Source organism: Pleurodeles waltl, chromosome 10 (assembly GCF_031143425.1).
Source record: "Pleurodeles waltl isolate 20211129_DDA chromosome 10, aPleWal1.hap1.20221129, whole genome shotgun sequence".
In the NCBI taxonomy this organism is placed as follows: Eukaryota; Metazoa; Chordata; class Amphibia; order Caudata; family Salamandridae; genus Pleurodeles; species Pleurodeles waltl.
This window is the reverse complement of record NC_090449.1, coordinates 132,992,091-133,017,602: the sequence shown is the minus strand read 5'-3', so window position 1 is coordinate 133,017,602 and position 25,512 is coordinate 132,992,091. Positions and strand designations below refer to the sequence as shown.

Here is a 25,512-nt window from a genome sequence, read left to right as displayed (position 1 = left end):
CGATCGCGGCGGTGACCGCCGCGGTCAGAATGCCATTTTTTGGACCGCCGGTCTGTTCGCGGTCCGACCGCCGCCTCTCCGCCGACCGCCAAGGTCAGAATGAGGGCCTATATGTCCTACCTTAACCATACACTGCACCCTGCCCTTGGGGCTACCTAGGGCATACCTTAGGGGTGTCTGACATGTAAGAAAAGGAAAGGATTAGGCCTGGCAAGTGGGTACACTCACCAAGTAGAATTTACAGTTAAAACTGCATCCACAGACACAGCAATGGCAGGTCTGAGACATGATTACAGAGCTACTTATGTGGGTGGCACAACCAGTGCTGTAGGCCCACTAGTAGCATTTGATTTACAGGCCCTGGGCACCTCTAGTGCACTTTACTAGGGACTTACTAATAAGTCAAATATGCCAATCAAGGATAAGCCAATTACATACACATTTTGTTAAAGGAGCACTTGCACTTTAGCACTGGTTAGCAGTGGTAAGGTGCCCACAGTTACAAAAACAAAATCAGAGTCCAGCACACGTCAACAACCTGGGAAACAGAGGTAAAAAGTTAAGGGAGACCACGTCAAGGATGATAAAGCTAACACGTGTCCCTCCCCAGCTGAAAGTGGGGAGCAACTACCCAACCTCATGGGAGTTCTCATCACTAAGGCGGAAGAACCTGGACAGACCATCAGCATTGGCGTGTCCTGTACCAGGACAGTGTTCCACCATAAAGTCCATCCCCTGTAGGTAAATGGACCACCTCAACAGTTTTGGATTCTCATCCCTCATCTGCATTAACCATCTGAGGGGCCTGTGGTCAGTCTGAACTCGGAAGTGAGTCCCAAACAATTAGGGTCTTAGCTTTGTCAGTGCCCAGACCTCAGCAAACGCTTCACGTTCTATGGCACTCCACCTACGTTCCCTGGGTAGTAACCTCCTGCTAATGAAGGCTATGGGTTGATCTAGGCCCTCTTCATTAAGCTGTGAGAGTACTGCTCCAATACCATGCTCTGAGGCGTCTGTTTGCACAACAAACTCCTTGGAGTAGTCAGGTGCCTTCAGCACAGGTGCTGTGCACATGGCAGCCGTCAGGGCATCAAAAGCGTTCTGGCAAGCCTCTGTCCAGATCACTTTCCTGGGTTGCTTCTTAGAAGTCAACTCTGTTAAGGGGGTAACAATGGTACCATATCCCTTAACAAACCTCCTGTAATATCCTGTGAGACCTAAAAAGGCTCTCACTTCAGTCTGGGTCTTGGGAGGCTCCCAAGCCAGAATGGTATCAATCTTAGTTTGTAGGGGTACCACCTGGCCACTCCCCACCTGGTGTCCTAAGTACACCACAAAACCCTGCCCTATTTGGCACTTGCTCACCTTAATAGTGAGGCCTGCATTCTGCGGGGCCTCTAACACTCTGCAGAGGTGTTGCAGGTGTTTCTCCCATGTAAAACTGAAAACAGCAATGTCATCCAGGAAGGCGGCACTGAACTCATCCAGCCCAGCCAACAGCTGATTGACCAACCTCTGAAAGGTGGCAGGGGCATTCTTCATCCCAAATGGCATGTCTTTAAATTGAAAGTGTCCATCTGGGGTAGAGAATGCTGATCTCTCCTTGGCCACCTCGGTTAAGGCAATCTGCCAGTACCCAGATGCTAAGTCAAACATACTGAGGTACTTGGCAGCTGCTAACCGGTCAATGAGCTCATCCGCTCGGGGGATGGGGTGTGCGTCAGTCTTGCTGACTGCATTGAGTTCCCAGTAGTCCACACAGAACCTGAGCTCTGGAGTGGCACCAGGTGCAGCAGCCTTTGGGACCAACACCACTGGGCTGGCCCAAGGACTGCTGGAGTGCTCAATAACCCCTAGGGTAAGCATTTTGGATAGTTCATCCTTAATGCATGCCCTGACCCTGTCAGTCACCCTGTACACTTTTTGTTTAATAGGTGTACTGTCCCTAGTGTCCACATCATGTGCGCACAAGGGTGTGATTCCTGGGATCAGGGAAAATAGTGAGGCAATTTTCCCAACACGTGGCAACAGTCACCCTGCTGCTCCTCAGTCAGGGAGGGGGAAGAGGATCACTCCCTCCACTGACCCATCTTTTTCTCCTGCAGACAGGAGGTCAGGAGGAGGCTCACTCTCCTCCTCCACCCCGTCATCTGTCGCAAGGGGCATGGACAGTTCAGGCCGCTTAAAGTGAGGTTTGAGGCGGTTGACATGCAGGACCCTTAAAGGGTTCCTTGGAGACTGCAAGTCCACAAGGTAGTTGACTTCACTCTTGCGCTCCACCACCTCAAATGGCCCAGTCCACTTATCCTGGAGTGCCCTAGGCTCCACTGGCGCCATCACCCACACTTTCTGACCAGGTTGAAACTCGACCAGAGTGGCATTCTGGTCATACCAGCGTTTTATGTCTTCCTGAAGCAGGCTGTCTGGTTCCTAAAAGCCAGCATGTATCTAAATACATTCTGGGGGGGCTTACCAGAGGCCTTCTCCAAGCCTTCCCTAACCAGACTCAGAGGGCCTCTCACAGGGAGTCCATACAACAATTCAAATGGACTAAAACCAAGTCCCTTTTGTGGCACCTCCCTGTAAGCAAACAGAAGTCATGGCAAGAGGACGTCCCACTTACGCCCTAAGGGCTTTGACAAGCCCATGATCATGCCTTTCAGGGTGGGGTTGAATCTCTCAACCAGACCATTTCCTTGAGGGTGGTAAGGAGTGGTGAACTTGTATGTCACCCTACACTCCTTCCACAGAGACTTCATATAGATAGATATGAAGTTGGTACCCCTATCAGATACCACCTCCTTGGCGAACCCTATGTGGGTAAAAAACCCCATCAATGCACATCCCACCAAAGGGGCAGTGATTGATTTCAAAGGAATGGCTTCTGGGTACCTGGTGGCATGGTCCACAAAGACCAGGATAAACCGGTTGCCCATGGCTATCTTGGGATCCAGAGGCCCCAAAATTGGGTCTTTGTTTGGCAGTCAGGTTTCCCCCTGTCCAAACAAGGACCCTTACTCTAGTCAAGGTACGTCACACACAATCCAAATTATCCTGTGCCCACCCTCTGGTAGCTTGGCACTGATCAGTCAGAATTAACTTAGAAGGCAATGTGTAAAGTATTTGTGCAATACATCATACAATAACACCATATAGCGCCACAAAAATACACCACAGTGTTTAGAAAAATATATAATGTTTATCTGATAGATGCAGGTCAAAACTATTAAAATGCAATAAGTAGATGTTGAGATATCACTGTAAAAGTGATATAAAGGGGGTCATTCTGACCTCGGCGGTAAAAGGCGCTTACCGCCGGTCAGAAGACCGCCATAACACCGCCGTGGCCGCGGTAAACCGCCACGGTCATTCTGACCCGCAACTGGCAAACCGCCAAAAACCCGACATCCACAAAAGTCCGCCACACCAAAGGTCAGCGCAAAAATGGCGATGACCAAACCTCCACCGTCACGCCAACAGAAATACGCCCATACCATTCCGACCCACAAATCCATGCGGCGCTCTTTCAAACGCGGTATTCCATTGGCGGTACACACCGCCGCAGTCAAAATACACACACACATAGTAAACTCAGCCACATTGGTCAGTTTGAAATACACACACCTGATACACATACTAACACCACTCCCACACACCCAACACAATATAAAACACACACCCACATCACCCACAAGCCCCTACGACCCGAAATTATTAACGAAGGCTAGAGAGAGAGCACAGAATAGACAATCCCACAACTCAGAGGCACACAACACCATCACCCACACAGAATCCACGCACCAAACACCACACACCACCACACGCACCACACTCATCACCACAAATGCCACCCCACACCTCAACCACACCACCCCATGGCACCCCAAAGACACCCCAGGTTCAGTGACGCCGAACTCAGGGTCATGGTGGAGGAAATAGTCCGTGTAGAGCCCCAGCTCTTCGGGGCACAGGTGCAGCACACCACAATTGCCAGGAAGATGGAGCTATGGCAAAGGATAGTGGACAGGGTTAACGCGGTGGGACAGCATCCACGCAATCGGGAGGACATTAGGAAGAGATGGAACGACCTACGGGGGAAGGTGCGTTCCATGGTATCAAGGCACAACATTGCGGTGCAGAAGACTGGCGGCGGACCCCCACCTACTCCCCCCGAATTTACCGCATGGGAGGAGGAAGTCTTGCACATCCTGCATCCTGAGGGCCTCGCAGGAGTAGGCGGAGGAATGGACTCTGGTAAGTCAAATCTTCACTACTGCTTCCCACCCCCACCCCACCTGCATGCCAAATCATACCCCCACCCTCATCCCCACCCCCATCACACCAACACCTAGCAAAAGGCTCACCATCACAACCCACCCATCCCAACACCAATCCCTGCATGCGACCACAAAGCATGGACACCCATCACCAAAGCATGCCCACTGCACACACACATCACCCCCACAAGCCACCCTCACAAAAGCCCCCACAAGGAAATGCCTGCACTTGGGTACACGGACACCCACCCATCACACGAAATGCCACACACAGAAGCAATAACCATACCTTTATACCCCTGCAGGACCTGAACGCCACCACACCGCCACGGAGGGTCCAGAGATGTCCATCCCACCCCCAGAAGAGGCCCCCAGCGATGACAGCAGCTCTGTCTCCCTGGAGCCAGATGACCAGCCCAGCCCATCGGGGACCTCTGGACAGTCGGTTCCCCACAGACAGCCACAGGCTACACCAGACCCAACCCCCTCTGGGAACACCAGCACAGCTCCCACCCAGCGGGCCCATGCCTCTGTCTCCAGGACACGTAAGTCAGCGGTGTGTCCACCACTACAGGGCACCCAGGTTGACCCACCACCCCAACAACAACAGGGACCTGGGGGCTGTGGTAGTGGGCACTCCGTCCAGGGGACAGAGGCCCAGGAACACAGGGGAACTGGGAGGGCTGCTGTGCGACAGGGGGGGGACAGGCCCGGGGAACCGACTCTCCAAGAGGCCCTCTCCTCCATCATGGGAGCATACCACTGCTCCCAGGAGACGATGGTGACGGTACTGGCCCGGTTCCAGGAGATCCAGGAACTGCAGGAGGAACGGTACATGGGGTTCAGGGAGGAACTGAGGAACATCGGTTCCGCAATGGGGACCATCGTCGTGGCCCTTACCCAGATCGTCACCACATTGCGGGACCATGTGGCCCCCCAAAGGGCCCCTGTCACTAGCACAGGCCAGGAACAGCCTACCACCTCTGCCGGCGCTAGTGGACAGGAGGCCCCCACACAACGACAGGCCACCAGAACCCCACCTCCTGCAGAAGAAGAACCACCCCGCAAGCGGAACCTGAGATCTCACAAGAAGACAGAGTAGGATTGCAAGACCCCCGCCAGCCTAAGATACCCCCTGATGTCATCCCAATGTCCCACATTGTCACCCTGTCCAACCTTGAACTGCCCCTGCTCCATCCTTCCCCAGGCATATGGACAATGCACCTGTGCGACTGAGAACTGGACTCTGCCATGGACATTACTCCACCCCCACCCATCACCGTTTCCCAATCATGTACCTATATGTAGCACTTAAAATAAATCACTTATTGCACTTAAAATAACAGGAGTCTGCTTGTATTCTTAACAAATGTATTACACATAACGGTGCAATAATGTCCAGTTACTTTGTGATGACAACATACCAATTTCAATAAGCTTTAGTCCATGGGCAAACAAAGCTGAAGTCAGGCAGTGGGTCATAAAGCTCTGAAAAGGGAAGGGAAAGTCACAAATCAGTTAACAGGAACTGGGGGGAAACACAGACAGTGGAGACGCATGAGGCCTTAAGTAAATGTAAAATGGCGTGGCTGATTCTTACCTGTGTGCTACTGAAAATATTGTTGTATGACTGTATCCCTGTTGTCCGTGTCGTCCCCGTCGTCTTCCTCCTCTTCACTCTCCACAGGCTCCACAGCTGCTACAACACCACCATCTGGACCATCCTCCTGCAGAAAAGGCACCTGGCGTCGCAAAGCAAGATTGTGAAGCATACAGCAGGCCACGATGATCTGGCACACCTTCTTTGGTGAGTACATTAGGGATCCCCCTGTCATATGCAGGCACCTAAACCTGGCCTTCAGGACCCCGAAGGTCCTTTCTATGATCCTCCTAGTTCGCCCATGGGCCTCATTGTACCGTTCCTCTGCCCTGGTCCGGGGATTCCTCACTGGGGTCAGTAGCCACGACAGATTGGGGTAACCAGAGTCACCAATTAGCCACACACGGTGTCTCTGTAGCTGTTCCATCACATAAGGGATGCTGCTATTTCGCATGACATACGCGTCATGCACTGACCCAGGGAACTTGGCATTTACATGGGAGATGTACTGGTCAGCCAAACAGACCACCTGGACATTCATCGAATGATAACTTTTTCAGTTTCTGTACACCTGCTCACTTTCTTTGGGGGGAACCAAAGCCACATGGGTCCCATCAATGGCACTAATGATGTTGGGGATATGTCCAAGGGCATAGAAATCACCCTTCACTGTAGCCAATTCGCCCACCTCAGGGAAAATAATGTAGCTCCGCATGTATTTCATCAGGGCAGACAACACTCTGGACAAAACCTTAGAAAACATAGGCTGAGACATCCCAGATGATATGGCCACTGTTGTCTGAAAAGACCCACTTGCCAAAAAATGGAGTACTGAGAGAACCTGCACCAGAGGGGGAATCCCTGTGGGTTGGCGGATGGGGGACATCAGGTCTGGCTCCAGCTGGGCACATAGTTCATGTATAGTTGCTCTGTCAAGCCTGTATGTAAGTATGATATGTCGTTCTTCCATTGTCGACAGGTCCACCAGCGGTCGGTACACGGGAGGATTCATCCTTCTCCTCGCAAGTCCCAGTGGAAGGACAACATGGAGCACAGAGTCAAGCAACCCACAGGTTCGTTCACACAGCTTGCACAGTACACGAATCGCTATGCATTGAAAGGCTTGTATGAGTGGCAATGCAAGGCCTAGGCCTGTGTGACGCAGTAGAAATCATGCCATGTGGGCCCTTGAAATGGCGGCTGCCTGACCTGTGAAGTGTGACAGTGGGATGTGAGGTCACTGCGCTGGCGTGGCACACCGTGGCGGTAGGCGGTCGAAGACCACGGCGCAAAGCAGCATTGGTTAACATTGAACCCTATGGGTCTCAGGAGCCAATGACAATGTGCGCCGGCGGTCACGGTACGCACCGCTGCGGTACGCACCGCCGCGGGCGTGACTGCCATTTTCTATCTGATTAATCACTCGAGACCTGATCATCCACAGGAGAGGACCTATACTGCAAGTGCTGCTGTGACCTCGGTCTGGGAGATACAATGGCTGCTGCGACTGGGGAAAGGGCCCCTGCCTTCACTTCCGAAGAATTGGAGAGACTTGTTGATGGGGTCCTCCCCCAGTATGCGCTACTCTACGGTCCTCCAGACCAACAGGTTAGTACACAGGGTGCACGTTGAACGGGCTATGCCTGTGTTGAGTGGGGTGTATGTAAGATGGTGGGGAGGGGAGCGAATGAGGAGGGCAACGCACGAAAGATGAGAGCATGTGCCACATGGCAAGGTTGGGGAGGGGGGGGCCACTCACATTGACCAGGCAGAAAACTGATGCGATTTCCTTTACCACCCTGTACATGTCACATAGGTCAGCGCCCATCAGAAGATCGACATTTGGCGTGCCATCGCCAAGGACGTCCGGGCCCTGGGGGTCCACAACAGACGGGGCACCCACTGCCAAAAGAGGTGGGAGGACATCCGCCGCGGGACCAGAAAGACCGCCGAGTCTCTGCTGGGGATGGCCTCCCAACGTAGGAGGGGTGCCAGCCGCCAATTTACCCCCCTGATGTCCCGGATCCTGGCGGTGGCCTACCCCGATTTGGATGGGCACGTGAGGACATCACAGCAGACACAAGGGGGTGAGTATCAGCACATTCTGCTATCTTTGCGCGCAGTGAAGGTGTCTGGGTGGGGGAGGAGGGCTGTGGCTATCTCCAGGCCAGGGCGCATTCTGTAGGCTAGGCCCCTCCGTTAGACACGGCCCTGTGCCCCCGCCCCCCACCTTTAGGGTGCCAAGTACAGCTATCCATGGTCCGGCCTCACCCATGTGTGCATTTGTCGTCCATAGACCTGTAGGCCTAGTCACAATAACTGAGTAGTGTACCCCGATTGCGCGGCCTAGTTCAGGGGGCTTCTGTGTCTGTCCTCTCCGACAACGGTGTTGCCAATGCATGCACTCAACCTGTCTTCATTTCTCCCCCCCCCCATTTTCTTTGTCTTCCTGTTCATGTGTGCATTAGCATCATCAGGCGGAGGAGAAGTGGCATCGGCGCACGAGGGAGCTGCATCTCACATGGCCCCAGAGGGCCATACAACAGACTCCGAGTATACCAGTGAGACGGAGGGCGAGTGGAGCTCCACAACGGGGACCCGTGGAGACGTCAGCGACACCGACACGTCCTAGGAAGGGAGCTCCCTAGCGGTGGCGGCAACATCCGTGCCCACCGCCACAACAGGTACAGCCGCCACCCAGCGCACCAGCCCCGCCCTCCCAGCAGCCCCTCAGCCTTCGCTCCGTGCCCGCTCGCCCAGGAAGGCGGGCATCTCCTTCGCCCCAGGCACCTCAGGCCCTGCCCCAGTTACCCCTGCTGCCCTCAGTGAGGAGGTCATTGACCTCCTCAGGACACTCATTGTTGGGCAGTCTACCCTTTTGAATGCCATCCAGGGTGTAGAAAGGGAGGTGCATCGGAGCAATGCATACCTGGAGGGCATTCATTCGGGTCAGGCTGCCCATCAGCGATCGTTCAACGCTCTGTCCTCAGCACTGACGGCAGCCATTGTCCCTGTCTCCAGCCTCCCTCTTCTGACTCCCTCCACCCAGTCCCAGTCTCCTGTTCCTCTGCCTATCCCATCCACACCATCAGACCAGCCTGCACACACCTCTACACCCAAGGGCAGCTCATCCAGACATAAGCACCACAGATCCCACAAGCATTCACCCAAGCAACATCCAGATGCAGACATGCCAACAGTCACTACCACCTCTGTGTCCACCACCTCCTCATCTCCCCCCTCCCTCCCTGTGACGTCTCCACTCACACCTGCATGCACACCACCATCAGCCAGTACTTCCATCACCAGCACACCCTCCATTACAGTCCGCACACGTGCAGTCACCACCCCCACTGCCATTTACACGTCCCCTGTGTCCTCTCCCAGTGTGTCTGTCACCCCCTCTTCCAAACCACACAAACGCAGGCAGCCACCCACCCAACAGCCATCCACCTCACGACAGCCTCCGTCACAAGCACCTGCACCCAAAGACAGCACACTTGACTCTCCTACAACCACATCCTCTTCCTCCACTCCCATACCCACTACACCTACCCGTCCCTGTCCTTCCCAAGTCGTTTTCCTTTCCAACCTTGAGCTCGTTCCAATCACTGACCCACCCCCTCCATCTGGTAAGAGTAAAAAAAGCACCTCAGCCACCACCAGCCCTGCATCTACTGTGACCATAGTGCAGGGCTATTGGAGTCCACCAGCTCCTAGGGCAGGAACATCGGCCAGCAGCAAGGGGACAGCCAGCCCACCCCCTGGGAAGAGGACAAAAAAAAAAAAGGCCCAGCGCGACAAGACCGAGACGGCTGCCACCAAGGACAGTAGCCTTGCCCCGTCACCTGCCACATCATCCAAGGGAGGCAAGGGCCACAGAGCTTCAGCGAAGGAGGGCAAGGGCAGCAGGGCGGAGAAGTCAGGCAGCAGGCGAGCTGCCCAGGAGGGCCCCACCAGCCCCATTCCGGTTGTGACGGACGACACCCAGGGGCCCAGGACTCCATCACAGGAGGGCCCCGCGACCGCAAGGTCGGATGGCGAATGAGCGGGAAGTCTTGCCCAGGTCTGGCTCCCTAGACACACAGGACAAGCACCGGCGAACAGGGCCCCGCCGGGAGGAGCACCGCTGAACAGGGCCCCGCCGGGATGAGAACCGCTGAACAGGGGCCCGCCGGGACGAGAACCGCTGAACAGGGGCCCACCGGGAGGAGCACCGCTGAACAGGGCCCCGCCGGGAGGAGCACCGCTGAACAGGGGCCCGCCGGGACAAGAACCGCTGAACAGGGGCCCGCCGGGACGAGAACCGCTGAACAGGGGCCCGCCGGGACGAGAACCGCTGAACAGGGGCCCGCCGGGACAAGAATCGCTGAACAGGGGCCTGCCGGGACGAGAACCGCTGAACAGGGGCCCGCCGGGACAAGAATCGCTGAACAGGGGCCCGCTGGGACAAGATTCGCTGAACAGGGGCCCGCCGGGACAAGCACCGCTGAACAGGGCCCCGCCGGGAGGAGCACCACTGAACAGGGGCCCGCCGGGACAAGAACCGCTGAACAGGGGCCCGCCGGGAGGAGCACCGCTGAACAGGGGCCCGCCGGGACAAGAATCGCTGAACAGGGGCCCGCCGGGACGAGAACCGCTGAACAGGGGCCCGCCGGGACGAGAACCGCTGAACAGGGGCCCGCCGGGACAAGAACCGCTGGAGAGGGGCCTGCCGGGACAAGAATCGCTGAACAGGGGCCCGCCGGGACAAGAATCGCTGAACAGTTGCCCGCCGGGACAAGAACCGCTCCGCTGGGCCACGCCGTCTCTGCACCGTTCCGCTGGGCCCTTCCTGTCAAGCACCGCTCCGCTGGGCCCGCCGTCTCAAGCACCGCTCCGCTGGGCCCCGCCGTCTCAAGCACCGCTCCGCTGGGCCCTTCCTGTCAAGCACCGCTCCGCTGGGCCCCGCCGTCTCTGCACCGCTCCGCTGGGCCCTTCATCTCAAGCACCGCTCCGCTGGGCCCTTCCTGCCAAGCACCGCTCCGCTGGGCCCCGCCGTCTCTGCACCGCTCCGCTGGGCCCTTCCTGTCAAGCACCGCTCCGCTGGTCCCCGCCGTCTCTGCACCGCTCCGCTGGGCCCTTCATTTCAAGCACCGCTCCGCTGGGCCCCGCCGTCTCTGCACCGCTCCGCTGGGCCCTTCATCTCAAGCACCGCTCCTCTGGGCCCTGCCGTCTCTGCACCGCTCCGCTGGGTCCTTCCTGTCAAGCACCGCTCCGCTGGGCCCCGCCGTCTCTGCACCGCTCCGCTGGGCCCTTCATCTCAAGCACCGCTCCGCTGGGCCCTGCCGTCTCTGCACCGCTCCGCTGGGCCCTTCCTATCAAGCACCGCTCCGCTGGGCCCCGCCGTCTCTGCACCGCTCCGCTGGGCCCTTCATCTCAAGCACCGCTCCGCTGGGCCCCGCCGTCTCTGCACCGCTCCGCTGGGCCGTTCATCTCAAGCACCGCTCCGCTGGGCCCCGCCGTCTCTGCACCGCTCCGCTGGGCCCTTCCTGTCAAGCACCGCTCCGCTGGGCCCTTCATCTCAAGCACTGCTCTGCTGGGCCCCGCCGTCTCTGCACCGCTCCGCTGGGCCCTTCCTATCAAGCACCGCTCCGCTGGGCCCGCCGTCTCTGCACCGCTCCGCTGGGCCCTTCCTGTCAAGCACCGCTCCGCTGGGCCCTTCATCTCAAGCACCGCTCCACTGGGGCCTTCATCTCAAGCACCGCTCCGCTGGGGCCTTCATCTCAAGCACCGCTGGCCCATTGACAGTGCCGGTTCTGTGTCGAGCAGGGCTTCAGGAAGCACTCTGGGCACCATGCCTCCTCCATTAACAGTGGAGTCGGTAATCCATCTGATGGACTGTGGCTTGGCACTTCCCAGGATGGAACAGTGGGCAAGCCACCCACTGTAGAGACTTGAAAGACTGTGGCTTTGCACACCCCAGGATGGAACAGTGGGAAAGCCACCCACTGTAAAGACTTGTGAGACTGTGGCTTTGCACTCCCCAGGATGGGACAGTGGGCAAGCCACCCACTGTAGGGACTTGAGAGACTGTGGCTTTGCACTCCCCAGGATGGGACAGTGGGCAACCCACCCACTGTAGAGACTTGTGAGACTGTGGCTTTGCACTCCCCAGGATGGGACAGTGGGCATGGAGGCCCCTCGTGGATCTGGCATCAAGGACTCATGTGGCTGAGGTGCCCCCCCTTCCCTTCCCCCTGAGGTGCCTGTAGTTTTATCATCTGATGCCCCAGCAGTGTTCTCTCCAATGGTATCTGTTCTCCTGTGTGGGCTTTGCCCATGTGTTTGTGCACATTGGCCCATGGACTATGGAACTTTGAGGGAATGTGCAGGACTTATTGCCTATGTATATATTGTTGACTATGTTCATTCCTTATTTTTGTATCTTTTATATAGCATATTTCCCATACCTTTAATGGAGCTATTTATACATATATTTTATAGATCATTTTAATTGTGTCTTTGCATTATTCCGGTGGGTTTGGGGGGTGTCACTCTGACTTGTTGCTCGGCATTGGGGTGTAGGTATTTGTGGTGGGGGGGTGGGTGTATGGCGCATGTGTGTGCCCGTAAGCTTTCCTCCTCCCCCCTCCCCTGTGTCGTAGGTGCAGTACTCACCGTTGTCATCTGCGCCGGCGTTCGTACTCCTGGTAGATGAGCAGGTAGGGTTCCATGCTGTCCTCCTTCCTCGTGGAGTGTGTATAGGTGAGCGTTTTCCCGTTCGTAGTCTGTTTCCGCCGTGTTTTTATCAGCGGGGCTCCCGCCCCGGAAAAGGTGGCGGATTGGTGAGTTGTGATAGGGTGGGCGGTACATTGTCTGCCGCCTGCCTGTTGGCGGTGACCGCCGCGCTGTTTGTCTGTCCCGCCGTGGCGGTCGGAGTGTTAAAGTAGCGGGCTGTGTTGGCGGTTCCCGCCAGGGTCAGAATTCCTTTTTTTGGACCGCCTGCCTGTTGGCGGGTTGGCTGCCGCTTTATCACCGCCCACCAGGGTCAGAATGACCCCCAAAGGGTCTTAAGTCTTTGCAAAACAAGTAAAGGTCTCTTAAAAACAAAAAAGGTCTCTTGCAAGCGCAAAGTACCTGGTTTGCGTTCAAAATCTCTACAAGGGACCGCAGAGGAGGCGATGCGTGGAAAACGGGGAGGTGTGCGTTGGTTTTGTCCCTTCGCACACCGACTTACGTCTTTATTTTTCACACACAGGAAGGCTTTGCGTCAATTTCAAGCACGCAGACTTGGTTCCTCTCCGGGTTGTGGGGTTTTCTGGTGCCCCGGGGTCTGTGCATGGAATCCTGGGCTTGCGGAGCAAAGTCACAAGCGATGCGTCAATCCAGTGGGCGTTGCGAGGAAAATTTGTCCCGCACGGCAGTCGCTGCGTAGTTTCTTCTCTAGAAGTCAGGCTGCGTCGTCCTGGGTCGGCTGTGCGTCGATCCGGTGGGCCGTGCGTCGAAGTTCCGGTTGCAACGCAGGCGCAGCGTCGATCTTCTGCTTGTGAAGTTGCACTGCGTTGTTCCGGTTCGGCGTGCGGTGAATTTCTCACCGTGGGGCAGGCTGTGCGTCATTTTTAGCAGGCTGTGCATCGAATTTTCGCCGCACAAGGAGTTCATTTGCAGGAGTGAAGTCTTTTTCGGTCTGAGACTTCAGGGAACAGGAGGCAAGCTCTACCCAATCCCTTGGAGAGCACTTCTCAGCACAGCCAGGAAGCAGCAAGGCAGCAGGGTAACAGCAAGGCAGCAGTCCTTGTCAGAAAGGCAGTCCCAGTGAGTCCTTTGGCCAGCCAGGCAGTTCCTCTTTGGGGATTCTTCACCAGCAGGGTTCTTGTCCATAAGTGTCTGTGAGGTAGAGTGTCTACCCCAAGAAGTGTGTGATCTGGTAGGGGAAGAGGCCCTGTTTAAATACCCAAATGTGCCTTTGCAGTGGGGGAGACTTCAAAGAGTGGCTTCGAAGAGCACAAGGCACCCTTTCAGTTCCATCCTGTCTGCCAGGGTCCCAGTAGGGGGTGTGCCAGTCCTTTGTGTGAGGGCAGGCTTATGTCCTTTGACATGCAAGTGTCAAGCCCTCCACCCTCCCAGCCCAGAAAGACCCATTCAAAATGCAGATGTATGCAAGTGAGGCTGAGTATCCTGTTTTTGGGGTGTGTCTGAGTAAATACACAAGGGAGCTGTCAACTAAACCTAGCCAGACGTGGATTGGAAGGCACGGAAGGAGTTAAGTGTAGAGAAATGCTCACTTTCTAAAAGTAGCATTTCTAAAATAGTAATATAAAATCCAACTTCACCAGTCAGCAGGATTTTGAATCACCATTCTGGCCAAACTATATGACCTTCATACTCCTTTCAGATCAGCAGCTACCACTCAAACAATGTATGAGGGCAGCCCCAATGTTAGCCTATGAAGGGAGCAGGCCTCACAGCAGTGTGAAAACGAATGTAAGAGTTTTACACTACCAGGACATATAAACTACACAGGTACATGTCCTGCCTTTTGCCTACACAGCACCATGCCCTATGGGTTACTTAGGGCATACCTTAGGGGTGACTTATATGTAGAAAAAGGGGAGTTTAAGGCTTGGCAAGTACTTTTAAATGCCAAGTCGAAGTGACAGTGAAACTGCACACACAAGCACTGCAGAGGCAGGCCTAGACATGGTTCTGGAGCTACTTAGGTGGGTGGCACAACCAGTGCTGCAGCCCACTAGTAGCATTTAATTTACAGGCCCTGGGCACATGTAGTGCACTTCACTAGGGACTTACAAGTAAATTAAGTAAGCCAATTGGGTATGAGCCAATGTCACCATGTTTTATGGAGAGAGCATATGCACTTTAGCACTGATTAGCAGTGGCAAAGTACGCAGAGTCCTAAAACCAGCAACAATGAGGTCAGAAAAAGAGAAGGAGGAAGGCATCCCCCTCAGTTTCAGTCTCCTCCTGGAATGTGGGAACTTCTGGGGCTGATTTCCCGCTCTCCTTGCCCTTCCTCCTTCTGGCAGACACCTTGGCCACTCTTTCGGGCTCCAAGGTCTCCTGATCACTCTGATGGGCTGCATTGACCAGGTGGACACACACACCCAGGCAGACCCTTCATCGCCAAGTGAGACCCGTGTTTCACCTCTTTCCAAAGGAAATCCTCCAGGTCATTGCCAAGCAAACAATCTACAAGCATGGTTGCACTCACAGCTACCCTCAATGAACCTGAGACCCAACCCCCGACTCAAAGCAAACCTGTGCCACTGTGCACATGCGCTCAGAGTTGTCTACCGCACTACTTGGTGAAGTGCATGGGGTACTAGGTGCTCTTCAGACACCAGGTGACTTCTCACAGTAGTCACACTGGCTCCTGTGTCTCTCATAGCCTCCACCCTCTGCCAATTGATGGTCACCAATTGCCTGTACTTTGTAGTGTTCTCAGGAACAAGGGTCCTCTGGACCATCTCACTGTCCCCTAGTGAGACAAAGGCCATCTCATCTGGCTCCCACCCAAACCCTGTTACTGAGCACCAGTGGGTGCCTGTGTCTCCTTGGGACATTTGGGATCCCCCTCATGTGACCCACCTGATCACATTCAAAGTTCTTGCGAGGACCACTTTCTGCAGGTTTCCCTGTAGAGATCCATGGTTTCTTTTCAACTGGGGACTGGGAATCTTAACTCTGGGGACTAGGTTGGGGCCCTTTAGAGAACTCCCCATGTTTACCCTTACCCCCTCCCCACATCTTCTGATGGGGACCCTGCCCTCCCTTGGCATGGTCTCCCACATACCTTTTCTGGACCCTGGTGCTCTCCCACCGGTCCGCTTCCTGAGCAAGCTTTCTGGGGTCAGTCAGCTTGCTGTCAATTAGGTGCTGGCACAGCTCTGGAAAACAAAGACTGTACAAGTGCTCCCAAGCAATTAAGTTCCAAAGCCCCTCATAAGTTGTTACCTTACTGCCCTTCACCCAACCATCCAGTGACCTGAAAAAAGAGTTTACACACTCCAGTCAACATTGGGAGTCCTTCATCTTATAGGACCTAAAGTTTTCCTTGTACTGTCCAGGGGTGAGACCACATCTTGTGAGTAAGGCATCCTTCATAATGGAGTAGGTGAGTCCCTGAGGATTCCCTAAGGATGTCAGAGTGTCATCCCCCTAAATGTGCTTCAGGGACCATGTTTATGTGGGGAGCTGACTCATACCCCTTAAATCACAGATAGATATCATCCTCACTCATGTAATCCTTTACTAAGTCCTTTGGAATGTGTACCATCCTCTCAGGCTGCACTGAGTGCTGCCACCATCTCTACTAGATACAGCTCTCTAACTGAGCTCATGAGCCAAGAGCATCTTTTTCTCTTCAATTGCCAGCCTCCTCTCTTCCATCTCCCCCTCCACTTTAAGCTTCTCTAATTCAAACGGGTGCACCCTCTCTGCCTGTCCTTCCTGCAACTCCTCAGGAGCCAGACCTTTGGTTGACACACTGCTATCTGTCCTGGAGACCCACCCCCAGGCAGAATAGGTACATCCACTACACCACCTAGATTTCTCTGCACCTCCTCACCCTCATCCTCCTCCTCTGTGTGCCCTCCAGCCGTCTTGGTTGCCACCCAGGCCCTCATTGCCTTTTGCAGCTCCTCCTTCCAGGAGGAGCTCTTGATTGGGCAGGCAAGATCCTTACAAAACTGCTTCAGCTGAGCCACTGTGTACTCATCCAGTTTCTCCAACTCAATAACAGCCTTTGTAACCACTGCTGATACATTCCCAGATTGAGACATGTTGGTAAGGTTCACTCAAAGATGCAAAGTTCCAAAAAAGAACAGAGAGTTCCCAAGAGAAGTTACAAAACAAAATCACAAAAAATATGGAGGCAGAAAAAGTTCAAAAAGAGAAAACGCAAAATCACAAAACAAGTAGTATGTGGTCAGTTAATGGTCTGCACTGAAAATAGTAGTGTACACTTAATCACTGTATGTCAGGTACAAATAACATTTCAATCCTCAGCCCTGATCACCAATGTTAGAAATGGGGCCTCTGGCTGGCAGTCAGCTTGCATTGTGCCCAAGCAGGGACCCTGACTCTAGTCAGGTCAATGGAGATACACACTTAAAATAAACCTGCTCACCCCCTTGGTAGCTTGACACAAGCAGTCAGGCTTATCTCAAAGACAATGTGTAAAGAATTTGTACCAACACACACAGTAATAGAATGAAAACACTACAAAATGGACAACACACCAGTTTAGAAAATAGGCAATACTTATCTAAATCTAACAAGACCACAATGACAATTATCCAACATACACAAGTCAAGATATGAATTGTCAAAAGAATAAGAGTCTTACTCCATGGAAAACAATGGAAACATTGTTGTTTCCTTTGAGGAAAACGGGCTGCGTTTCTGAAAAAAATGCTTTCTTAAAAAGCAGTCACAGACATGGTGGTCTGCTGACCCCACAGGCCACCATCCCTGTGAGTGCAGCCATTCCCAAATGGATCACAAATTACGACCTGGCTCATGAATATTCATGAGGCAGGTCTCTTAAAACCCATTTGGGAATAGCTAACAGTGTGATTGACACTGTTGTACATTTTGTTTTGCGACTTGCAATTTGTGATTTGCAAATGGATTGCAAATTGGGAGTCGCAAAAGAAAAGGTTGCATATCTTGCCCTAAATGCTTTAAAATTATGTAAATACCTTTTTTAATCATCAACATGCTTGCATTCACATTATTCTTACTATACAGAATGTTAATTGAAGGTGAAATAATGTAGATTTTCATAGATCACATCACACACAGGGAGAAGATTGCAACAAACATATGCAAAGGCTTAGTTTTTCTGCAACAATACTTTGGCCTCTCAGTTAATATGTTCAGAAGGGTGGTCCTTGTGGAAATAACCGCATTTTCAGCAGGGAATCATATTTGGGAAATTTTGAATTTGCCCTTTTACCTCTTTTAGTCTTCCACTGGTGAACGTTGGTGATAGCACTGTACGAATCCTCTTCCATTCGTCATCTTTAGCAACAGACATTCCCTCTTCAAAGGGTCCGTTCAAGCCAATGGGCTAAAAATGAATATAATCGAACAAAGCATTATGATAAAAAAACTATAGTAAAAAAAAACAAGGTCATTAGGTCATTAGCCACATTACCTCTACAGGCATGCAAGTAACTATTGTCTGAAGCAACTGGAGTTGTAAAGTGGCAAAAAGTCTTATTCTCAAATAATATCGTATCCAACATATCCTGCTACAAAACGTTTGTAGACGAATATCGAATGATGCAGTATCTTGAAGGTAAACCAATGTAAATAGTGGTAGATTCGCTCTATTTAACTCAACATATATTTAATCAGGAACCCTCTGAACACTCCTGTCCTACTCTGTGCTGTGCTAGTGCTTGGTCCCTCTGACCTCAAGCTACGCTGCACAACGCCATTATGAGCTCTAGTGGTATATTATGTGAAATTGTAAAGCGCACTATCATCTGGGAATATCCTGGTCCTTGTCTGACTGGAGTCTCAGCTCTTAGGGGGTCATTCTGACCCCCGCGGGCGGCGGAACCCACCCACCTGGCGGGAACCGCCAGAAGACCGTACCGCGGTCAAAAGACCGCGGTGGTCATTCTGACTTTCCCGCTGAGCTGGCGGGCGACCGCCAAAAGGCCGCCCGCCCGCCCAGCGGGAAAGCCCCAGCAACGAGGATGCCGGCTCCGAATGGAGCCGGCGGAGTTGCTGGTGTGCGACGGGTGCAGTTGCACCCGTCGCGATTTTCAGTGTCTGCCAAGCAGACACTGAAAATCTCAATGGGGCCCTGTTAGGGGGCCCCTGCAGTGCCCATGCCAGTAGCATAGGCACTGCAGGGGCCCCCAGGGGCCCCACGACACCCGTTCCCGCCATCCTGTTTCTGGCAGTGAAAACCGCCAGAAACAGGATGGCAGGAAGGGGGTCGATGGGGCCGCGGGAAACCGGCGGGAAACCGGCGGGAAACCGCTGGTTTCCCTTTTCTGACCGCGTCTGTACCGCGCGGTCAGAATGGCCCCAGAAGCACCGCCAGCCTGTTGGCGGTGCTTCCGCGGTCGTTGGCCCTGGTGGTCTTAGTTTGCTGACAGAACTGGGTGCTTTGGCGTTGTCTGTGGGCTACAAGGTTAGCGTTCAGACTCGAGGGAAGGCACCTCTGTGATTCGAGCAGCTAAATTGGGCTCGGCCCGAATGTGGAGCCCGAATGTGGAGCCATGGGCCGGGGCATGCAGCAGATCGTCACTCTAGTGGCTTCACGGGGGCAGACCTGTGTCCCACAGTCAGGACACACTGGTCATTAGGGCACCTGTGCTGCTGAGACGCACTGGGCCACAGAAGGCAGTGGGCAGTTCTGCCTTTGGTGCTGCAGCAGCCTAGACACCATACAAAAATTTTATTGCTCATTTCTGTCCACTTCTCGGACACAGTAAAAGAAAGGAGGGTTGAGTGAAATTTGCTCAACTTTTTTGCTTCACAGGGCCTAAGTGGTTGTTTTAAAAACAGTTTCACTACTGCCTGATTGTTTGACCTGGATTCAAGAGGTCTAACATCATAACCACTTCTTCTACCATACCAACGCCCAAATATGAAAGACCATATTTTAGCCCAAGGAGAATCGGGTGCCCGAAACACATAGAGCGCAATTCAGCATTCTCACATAGTTAGCAGCTATCGGCTAAGTATTTTTAATGCATCCTAATAGTATCAGATTGAGAAATGGCAGGGGCCAGGATATAAAGTGGACCACATTGGGGCCCATGATAAAACACCTCCCGAGTGCGAGCCACCAGGGGAGCGAAGCCACCAAGCCCGCAAAAGTAATTGGCTGGGGGGGGTTTAAACCTGCCAATGAGGTGCGGCATCGGAGCGGGGCAAGAATGGTCAGGAAGGGATGATGCGCCACCTAAAACAAGCTGACCACTTATTAGGGTCGCAAAAACAACAAGTGATGGACGGAATGTTGAACATTGTCAAACATTCACCCCCAGTACAGTGATCTGGGCCTAAATCCATCGTTTTTTTGCTGCCCATGCCATTCCAGTTTGGACCCAGCCATATGCAAATCAGTCTTGACCCTGTTCCCCATTGGAACAGTCCAGCCTGAACTGCTAGGCCAGGTCTTCCCTGGACTGGAAACAAGCATCCTGGGACCGGTTTCGGGGTTTCACCCCTCATCAGCCAGGCCTGCGTTGCATGCGCTCGCGCATGCTTATCGCAGCGAGACGCTTTTGCATTTAGAAAAGGGCTCGGAGCCCTGTCAACTTCACGTCAGTGTTTTTTATTGGTTTGTGGGCTTGCCTAATAAAATCTGCTTGCTTTCATTAGTCGAAGGCAAGCATACGTCATGTCTTTTCCGGTGGCTAGCCCTCCTCGAGCGCAGCGACCAAGTACAGAAAACATGCGAGGCTCGCTGTTTTCAATCGGGCTCGTGGACTTCTTTTTCTCTAATTTACGAGCGCGATCTCGCTTGGCAGAAGTCGAGCACTTTACATAGCTAATTTCACTTTTTCGGGTTGTGTACACAAATGCACTTTTGCCCGATAGGTGAAAAGTCGGGTTAGGAGTTTACAACGCGATCAGCTCTAACATGAGCAAACGCGAGACCCGTTGCATTGTAAATGGTTGGTTTTTTATATGGATTCAACCTCGTCGCGGGAGGACATCACTGCTTGGTAGGGGAATTTCAAGACAACCCCCAGAAAAACGATGAGCAGCGAGGACTTCACTGGGTGGACAGGACAGCGTAGGACGAGGACTTCACCGGTCAGCTTCCCCAAAGCATTGTTAAACCCAAAAGCTGGAGCGGAACAACAGCAGAAGTGCAAGGGAGTCGGGCAGTGGAGAACGTCACTCGGCGGCTTTCCTTGGTGCAGTGTTGGACTTGGAAATCGGGGCAGTGCACAGGACGTGGCAGAGCTTCAGTGCAAAGCCAGCACATGGGAGAGAGGCGGTGCGGCGAAGTGGCCGGGAAAAGGCATATCACAAGCACAGTGAGGTTGGTTGTCTTGGCCTAAAGCGTTGGAGGTGGCGGGTGTAGCCGCTCCATCTCCTGTATTAAGGAGAAAGCCCAGCACACAAAGGAGGGGCATCAGGCACAATCAACAGCCGATCTCAATGGCAAGAAAGCAGCACACACAAACAGAGAACACCAGTGGCACTGATGGAAGGAGGACACAACACCAGGCAAAGCAGGATAAGAAAGAAGCCCGCTCGCTTCAGGGACATGGTGGAGGTGGTTGGGGCCAAGGATCAGTGATCTAGGTGACCTGTGGCATGCAGCAACACTGACCCTGACCTGGAAGAGGATTTTCAGGTGATGCTGGAATAGGCAACGCAAATCATGGTTCGACAGGGCAAAGAATAGGTCAACCAGCAGCTAAACAAGGCGATGAGCACCACGGAAATCTAAAGGGGCCCAGAATGTGGAAACAGGGGCCAAGTGGGGATGCACCAGGGAGTCGTGCGCCTTGCCCCTGTGACCCATCAGCAGGCGGACTACAGCCAGAATGACACTTCCTCAAAGGTCATTGCAGGGTCTGGGACAAGGTGGAGCCCAGGGCCCAAGAAAGAGAGGACCCACCGTAGCAGGGTTACACCACAGCAGGGCCCAAAAAAGAAGACCTCTCACATCCCCATAAGACAATAGAAGGGACTACTCTTATGAAAGCGAGAGGGAATATGATGAGGAGCAGCATGCAGTACCTACAGCCGCTGCTGGAGCTGGTCCCTGGGCAGCGGAGCAATGAAGGGACTTGGACGGTAAGCAGCAAGTGCATGGCATCGGGGGGCCCACAGCAGATGGTGCCTGCACAGTGGTGGGGGGGGGGGCAGTGTGGCATAGTTAACTTTAGGACACAGGTTGGGGTTTTGAACTCCAATCAGCAAGGCGAGCTAGTGATGCAGGGCTGGCTGGGGCAGGCCCACGCGACTCCAGAGGTAGCTTGGCAAAATGGAACGGGGCATGACCCTAGCATGTGCAGCCCCTACCACCATATATGGGTTCTGCTTGGTGGCTGTGGAAGGGTACAGGGTCCTACCTCTCATCCAGTTACCCTCCTTTTTTCTGGCCGGGCAGGAACCTGTGGCTGGGCCAAGGAGCAGCGGTGGGACCTCAAGACAACAAACAAGTGGCACGAAGACACAGGATCCACGTGGGCAGGTGGGGGCGGACCCAAACAAAAGCAAGGAGGACGCTGCTCCTCAAAGGCAGGGCAACCTCGCAACTGGGAAGGAGAGAACAGAAAAGGGACCAGCGACCTGCAGCAAGCAGCTCCGAGTAGCAATGCCTCACAAAAGGAGACCAACCCCACCAAGGCGTGGACGGGTGCGACATGAGTCGACAAGCTAGCAAGTGAATATAATAGGCCCTGCCGGGAACCACCACTTGACAATGAGAGAGACAGGTCTGGCCAGCTTTATACCATTAGCAGTAAAAGGAAGGAAATGGGGCAAGGATGTTCTTTGCCATTTTCTCAATCTTAAAGGAAAGTCAGGCGGGTTTAGACCTGACTATGCATGATAAGTAAGAGGAAGAAAGGAGGGAGAGGCACAGATCAAGGGTCGAAGGATCCAATGATCACTGGCTGATAACATTTAGGACCTTGGCATGTGTGTTTGTGGAGAAATTACCAGAGAGCTCAGCAGCACTATTCCTACATGAACTGAAAGTGCACAAAGCACAACTATAATACCAGGGTGACAAGTGGCTGTGCTACGGCGAAGGGTTCAGTGAAAAAATGCAGACATGGCCAATCACTGAATGGGAGCATCAAGATGTAGAAGACTTCACCAACCATATGGTGGCAACCATGGAAGGAGCTAACACAAAGGAGCAAAGCTTTCTCACAACTGGAGAAAAAGGAAAACTGGAGGGGTTCCAACAAGGGGGCAAGCAAAGAATCCAACCAAGAGGAACACTGTGAAAAAAACAGAACCGAACATGTTGAAAGTACGAGAAAGATGAATGCAGATGGGGCAAGCCTGCAGATTCAGAAACATCTGCAGCTATTGTGGGGGTACCCACCCTGCAGTGGACTGCAAAAGGAGGCCATGGCTAGTGGCAGCAAAAAAAAAGCAATGTAATGTAGTATCACAAGGTGGGGGCATTTGGGAACCAACAACACCCTTGCCAACCCCAATACATACAGCCTTGATCACAAGGTTATTGAACAGTTACCCCAAACAAGTGGAAGGCCAGATGTTAGCGAAGGGTTTTAGTTCCGGCTTCATCAACCCTTACAATGGCAGTCGGACCCCTCGCACTTTTCAGAACCTGAAATCAGTCAGGGTCAACCCGACAGTAGCAGAGCAGAAAGTGAGGAAAGATGCCGACCTAGGCAGGATAGCAGGCCCTTTTTCTGAGCCCTCATTTAAGCTTGAACTCTTTACAGACACTGTGGAAGGCAAAGGCTTTGGTCTAATAATGTGATCAGCTTGGGCAGCAGCACACTAGCCAGAAGCCTGGCACAGAACAAGCATACAGTATAAAAAAACATAACTGCTGGAGCTATTTCCAGTCCTGGTCACCTTCACCATATGGGGGAGAGATTCGCCAGCAGCCAGATTACGCTATGTTCAGACAACAGTGGTACAGGCCCTGAACTTAGGAACAGCGAGGTGCCCGGAAGTGGTAAGGCTGTTTATGCAGCTAGTGGGTTATCAAATAAAGGTGAACATAACAGTGGGGGCCAGACATACACCAGGCTGTGACAATTAATTAGCTGACACACTTTCTCATTTTTAATGGCAAAGGTTCAGAGAGCTGGTGCATCACGCAGACTAACACATGACACCGGTGCCCTAGCACCTTTGGAAAATTGCAGAGCCGACCTGAAGATGCTGGAGGATAATACACTGGCTCTCAGAATGGCAGGAAAGTACCGTAAGTGCTGAGAGGTCTGTCAAAGCATGACCGGTGCTACAGGGGAGGACAGAGTAAATATAAGGATATTCTGGGTTTCATCCATTGAGCATTCACAGGTGAAAAGACCAAGTCCCGGGCACAGGCTCACCGTAGTGCTGTATCTTACTAAGCAAAATTAACCACCAGTGGCTGCTCCTCCGTTTGGGCGGAGGAGCGTCGGCCTCCAGTCAGCAGCGGCAGCTGCAAAACCTTTTAAAGAAAACGATAATAAACTCTGTTTATTATTGTTTTCTTTGAAAGGGGTCGGGCCACGGGGGTGACGTGCACTGAGCTGGAGTGCTCAGTCTCAGGCCGGCCAAACACATATGCGCTGTAGGCTCTCTCCAGCCCAGCAACACAGTTTCTGGGCTGGAGAGAGTCTGCACAGGCTCCCCGTCAGCCTGGGAGCACCCTGGCTGGGCACTCCCAGCCAATCCTGATGCTGCTCTGAGCAGCATCAGGATTGGCGCAGGGCAGGCTGGGAGCCTGTGCCTGCAGAGGCAGAGGAGCGTCAAGGGACAGGGGAGCAGCGGAGGAGGTAAGTTTTTTTCTTTTTGTTTTAATTAAATATAATGTTTATTAATGTTTATTCACTCCCTTCAAACCCACCCCCCACACATCCCGCACTGCCCCTTCCTCGGTCCGGGAGCTGCTACTGTTAACCACGGACAGGGGCCCAGCCAACTCACTTTATTTTAGAGCAGCCATGAAAAGATAGGAGAGGATGAATGCGAAAAGGGTAGACAAGAGGCGGCTTATTGATTTTTCAGCATTAAAGCTGCAAGGATCAGACAGCTTTGAAGACCGGGGCATGAAACAGTATTGTTTAAAGCAGTATTTGGGCAGGCATTTTTCGGAGCGTCCATCATTAGTGAGCATGTTGCCCCCTACAAAATGAACGCAGGGCTGTCATGCCTCTGTGGGAAGGATGTGCACCTAAGGGGCAGCTACATGATTATTCACCTGAGGTCAAAGATATACCAGGAGGTAAAGGGGAAATACTCTTGCCTGTACTGCCTGGAGGACAGTGAGTGCTGCTAAATGTGCAATATGCAGGAATACCTTAAGCAAGAAATGCAAGAAAGTCAACCACTTTTCAGACATGCAGATGGGTCATACTTAAGATGCTTCCAGTCATTGCAGTGCAGAGGTTAGCCCTGGGGAAGGCAAGGATCCTGTCAAACCAATTCAGGTCCACTCATTCTGTATGGGAGCAGCCATGACTGTGGCGGCCAGCGGGCTCGGTGAAGAAGGGGTAAAGAGACTGGGTAAATAGGCGTCTGAGGCTTTCAAGGGATATATATGGCCACAATCCTCTGAGTCTTGTTTCCTTCAAATCAGGCCCTCTGGTATGGATCCTGGGTCACTCTTTTATCACACAGGTGCAATGGTGGGCAACAGCGAGGAAGGATTACAAAGGAATGTGGTTGCATAACACACCAGTGACATGGCTGGGACAACCAGGAATGAGATGGGCCCAGCTGCTGCCCTTCATACAGAGTGCGTTACTTCAGGAAGAGAAACTAGACGACGTGCTTATGCATCTAGGGGGCAATGAGTAGGCTTGCCTCGGGAGGAAGGACCTGTTGGGGGCTATGGTATCCTGGCTCACGGCAGTGGCAAGGCTGCTGAGCCCAGCAGATGTTTTGTGGTCCGAGATGATAGCTAGGCTGGTCTGGAGAAAGGCAAGGGATTATGGGGAAGTC

At 53.2% G+C, this 25,512-nt stretch overlaps 1 protein-coding gene across 2 annotated transcripts in view; it reads right to left on the bottom strand.

The window, feature by feature from the left end:
• LOC138261216 (cytochrome P450 3A21-like) overlaps positions 1-25,512 on the bottom strand; it is a 334,418-nt gene that overhangs the window by 154,552 nt on the left and 154,354 nt on the right. For both annotated transcript variants that reach the window (XM_069209971.1, XM_069209970.1), the window contains exon 5: positions 17,837-17,950. In XM_069209971.1, the coding sequence (XP_069066072.1) occupies positions 17,837-17,950 (114 nt within the window). The remainder of the gene's footprint in view (positions 1-17,836; positions 17,951-25,512) is intronic.